The sequence below is a fragment of the Macrotis lagotis genome, chromosome 3 (genome assembly GCF_037893015.1).
Source record: "Macrotis lagotis isolate mMagLag1 chromosome 3, bilby.v1.9.chrom.fasta, whole genome shotgun sequence".
Classification (NCBI taxonomy): Eukaryota; Metazoa; Chordata; class Mammalia; order Peramelemorphia; family Peramelidae; genus Macrotis; species Macrotis lagotis.
Genome location: NC_133660.1, coordinates 289,673,682 through 289,677,939, shown reverse-complemented (window position 1 = coordinate 289,677,939; position 4,258 = coordinate 289,673,682). Strand labels below are relative to the sequence as shown.

At 36.4% G+C, this 4,258-nt stretch overlaps 1 protein-coding gene across 1 annotated transcript; it reads left to right on the top strand.

The window, feature by feature from the left end:
• The first annotated feature begins 3,084 nt into the window (after positions 1-3,084).
• On the top strand, positions 3,085-4,029 carry LOC141519462 (olfactory receptor 14I1-like). Its single transcript, XM_074231699.1, has one exon. The coding sequence runs from the start codon at positions 3,085-3,087 to the stop codon at positions 4,027-4,029; it is 945 nt and encodes a 314-aa protein (XP_074087800.1).
• Positions 4,030-4,258: the final 229 nt, after the last annotated feature.

The following is a 4,258-nucleotide window of genomic DNA, read 5'->3' as shown; positions in this document are numbered from 1 at the left end:
TCACTACTCCCCATTTAAGGGGAGAGCAAAAACATTCTTCCCTTCATTTCAAACCAGTTAAATTGCCTTTGTTCTTCTCCCTCATACCCTTGTACTGGGTGCTTTCTCCCCTTCAACTTCCTCTCTCCATTAACACATTGTCTGTTGTATAGTAGACATGCAATAAATGTTTATTAATTCTTGACTTATACCCTTATGAACTGAGAGAATCCAATTAGCCATAATTTTGTGGCCAATATTCTAATGAGACTTAAGGGAGAAAGTTTTTCAACACATTGTTAGAAAGTGGACTCTACCTAATTAATAATTCTCAGGTGATGGACAAAGAGTTCATGGGAACAACGGAGATGCTGCTGCTTGCCTTGTATACTCTGGAGATTTCATAGAACCTTCTCCAAATGACACTGGGCAATATATTTCACTAAATCTTTACCATAAGAATTACCAAAAAACACCAGAATGTTTTTGGATTCTGATGTTTAAATTTCACTGCTTGGCCATATTTTTGAATATACCAGTGAGAGTGGAATTAATTGGTGAAAAAGTAATCTCCAAATTAGATATAGAATTCTGAGAAGCTAAAGAACCTGATGACATTAACAACAAAGCTGAAATGTAGGCACATCTGAACAATTATTTCAGGTATTTTCATTTAGATTATGATTATTTTTCTTTATGACTGGTCAGTTTGCTTAGGGGCTTAATGTGTGAACTCAAATGGATGCGGATGTCATCAGTATAAGTAACTCTGTTTTGTGGATAAAATGGTGGGTTGGAATAAAGTAAGATCATAGTCCAAATTCTGTTCCTGGCCCTTATGAGCTGGGTAATCTTTTAGATTCCTCTCTTAGATCATCTCTAATTCTTTCTATAGATATAATTTGTACATCCTTATTTGCTTTCTCCACTCCATTGACTGAGTTCACTGAGGTGAGGAACTGTTTTTTGCCTTTTTTTAGTAAATTCAGTACATACACAGAGTCTGGGACATAGCAAATACTTAATAATGGTTGTTGACTTACTGTGATTTGACCATGGGTAAATATCATTCTAGCTGAAACCCCCTTCACATGCCTCTAACAGGTCCATAGTAGAATCTTTGTCATTTTGATGTGCATCAGAAATCATTTAATAGACTTAATCTCAAGTGAATCTAAAGAGTATTATGAAAATGGGTATTTCATTTATGTCTCTGTGTGTGTGTGTGTGTGTGTGTGTGTGTGTGTGTGTGTGTGTGATGTGCATGCAGATTGGTGAATGCATAAAGGTAAATCTATATAGGGCAGGAGTTGAGAATCTCCTAGGTCAATGAATTCAAGGGCACCAGGTTTGGGCAATGCTTTTAAAGGCCTTGAACTGTCAGATGAAATGATGGAATATTTGGAAGGTTGGAGAATGAATGCTAATGTCCGGTTGGTAGATCAATATGGGGAAAAATTTCAAAAGAAGCTGCAAGCTAGAAGAGTATCTGTGATTAAGGATGGTGGTGACTTAAATCTCTTTATCTATGTATCTATCTATTTTTGTTTCTATCTATCCATCTGACTATCTACCTATTACCTTTCTATTTTTCTCTACATACATATACAAACATGATCATTATTTGATTACGCAAGTATATACACTCAATTTGTTTATATATATATTTAAGCATGTATATAGCTATGTAGATGCATACACAAATAAAATCACTTCATCAATATATTTATTGCTGTGTATGCAGCCATATATTCATGTATTGATCCATTATCTATTTTTACTTTACAACTCTATTACAATTGGCATCTCTACTTCTAACTCTATCTTTCTTACCCATCTGCATTGTTGACAGTTTTCTCTCCAGGAGATCCCTAGAGAACCAATGACATGTGTTAACCTTAGTCTAGTCTTGCCCAACTAGAGGAAAGACATTCTCATTAGAACAAGGAGAAACCCTTTCCACCTTAGTTACGGTCAGATGCTTGGTGAGTAAGGATAAAAATAATATTTCTTCAGGTGGAAATTCTTCAGTCTGAAGGGAAACATAAAGACTTCTCATAGTCTTTCAAATTTGGGATCACAAATGTGGCCTCTGTTTTTTTTTTGAGCAACTAGGTAGCACTATAAAATGACTGTCCAGATGTAAGTTCATGAGTCTCTGTCATCCTGGGCAAGTCACTTAATTCTATTTGCCTCAGTTCCTTATCTATAAAATGGGTTGGAAAAATGGCAAGTCATTCCAATATGTCCATCATGGGGATCTGGAAAGTTAACATAATTGAAAAATGACAACAGCAATGGGAAAAATTTATTTGGGAAAAATTTATTTGCATTTCTGTTTTTTAAAAGAAGGAAATTCTTTTTAGAGTTAAGATAATTGATTTCAAGTTCTGATTGGCGTACTAAAGATTTTTGTTACTTTGCCCACAAAGCTGAATTACAGCTGACTTTGCTTTACCCTCCTGTGCATTAATACTAGCAATAAAATCAACTTAACTTATAGAATGTTTGAATGTTTCCAGCCACTTTTCTGAACACAATTCTTTTAATATAAAATAAAAATAAAAATATTTCCCTCATCCTCAACTTTCCTTCTCTCTTGATCTCTTTCTATAGATGATTAAACTAGATAGGAAGATAGATGCTTAGATAGATGATTGAGAAATGGAGGAGTAGGAATAGCAATACACATATTCATATACTTATAAGTATTTCTATGTATACATATCTCAGTGTGTATGTGTGCTTGTGTCCGTAAGCAGGCAGAAAGATGTATAAAATTCATTTCTTCCCTGGGTTTGATAGTCCTCTTTATTAACTCTAAAGTGATAACTTTCATTTGACTGATCTTCATCATGTACAACTTCCTCTGGTCATTCTGGGGAGCTAAGATATAAAGCTATGTTCTAAAATTATTGTGGGCATCATAGCCTCATCCTTCCTTCTACAACGTCTATCTGGCTTTAAATACAGTGTGATGTTCCTTTTGTCCAGGTTTCATTGGATAGAATAACTCTCAAGTTCTTGATGGATGATTATTTTACTTCATTTGTCTTTCAAAAACATTTTTTGCTACTTATAGTGTTATTTCTTGTATCAACAGGAATGAGCAATTTCTCCATCATCACGGAGTTCCTCCTCATGGAGTTTTCCAGTAGGCGGGAGGTGCAGGTCCTGCATGCTGTGCTGTTCCTGATAATCTACCTAGCTGCCCTGATGGGAAATCTTCTCACAATTGCTGCAATTATTACTGACTCACAACTTCACTCTCCTATGTATTTTTTCCTGAGCAATTTATCCCTCGTGGATATCTGTACGATTTCAGTCACTCTTCCTAAATTCATTGCTAATTCTTTCTCTGGGATTCATTCTCTGTCCATCTTTGGCTGTGCTATACAAATCTTTTTCTTTACCTTTTTTGTAACAACAGAGTTTGCTTTACTTGTGGCCATGTCCTATGACCGTTTTGTGGCCATCTGCCACCCCCTACATTATGGCATCATCATGAATCCTGCACGTTGTCTCTGGGCAGCATCTGGTTCCTGGCTCAGCGGGGTTATTTATTCAGCTGTCCACATAGGTAACATGTTCTGCCAACCCTTCAGGGGATCCAATGTGATTCACCAGTTTTTCTGTGATGCCAGTCATCTCTTGAAAGTCTTAAATTCTGATGTGTTTCATACTGAGTTTATATTAATTGCAGTAAGTTTAAGTCTTTTCGTATTCTGCTTTGCCTTTTTAATTGCTTCATATGCTCGAATCTTCGCCTCTGTACTCAAGATTCCCTCTGTGGAAGGGCGCTACAAGAGCATATCTACATGCTCCCCTCAGTTAATTATCATCTTGTTGTTTATCATTTCAATAATGCTTGCAGTCCTCATGGACACATCAGACACATTCCCTATCCAAAATCTTCTAATTGCATTGACCTATACAACATTGCCTCCACTGATGAACCCCATCATCTATAGCTTGAGGAACCAGAAGATTACAGGTGCCATGGGCAAGATGATCAGGAGGATAGTTTCTTCCCTACGCTTGACAACATAAAAAGCCCAAACGTGGAGATTATAAATTTGGGTTGTCAAATATGCAAAATGATGAATATATGAGATAGCATAAAAGGGGTACCCAAACCAAAGCCACCTAGGAAAATGGTCCTTTAGATGAAAGCTACCTGGGATGGAATAAATCTATTATTTAGTTTAGTATAATACAAACCCATCCTACCAGAGGTTGAGGTCAACTGACCCATTGTCTTAGGGCAACTGCATCATGA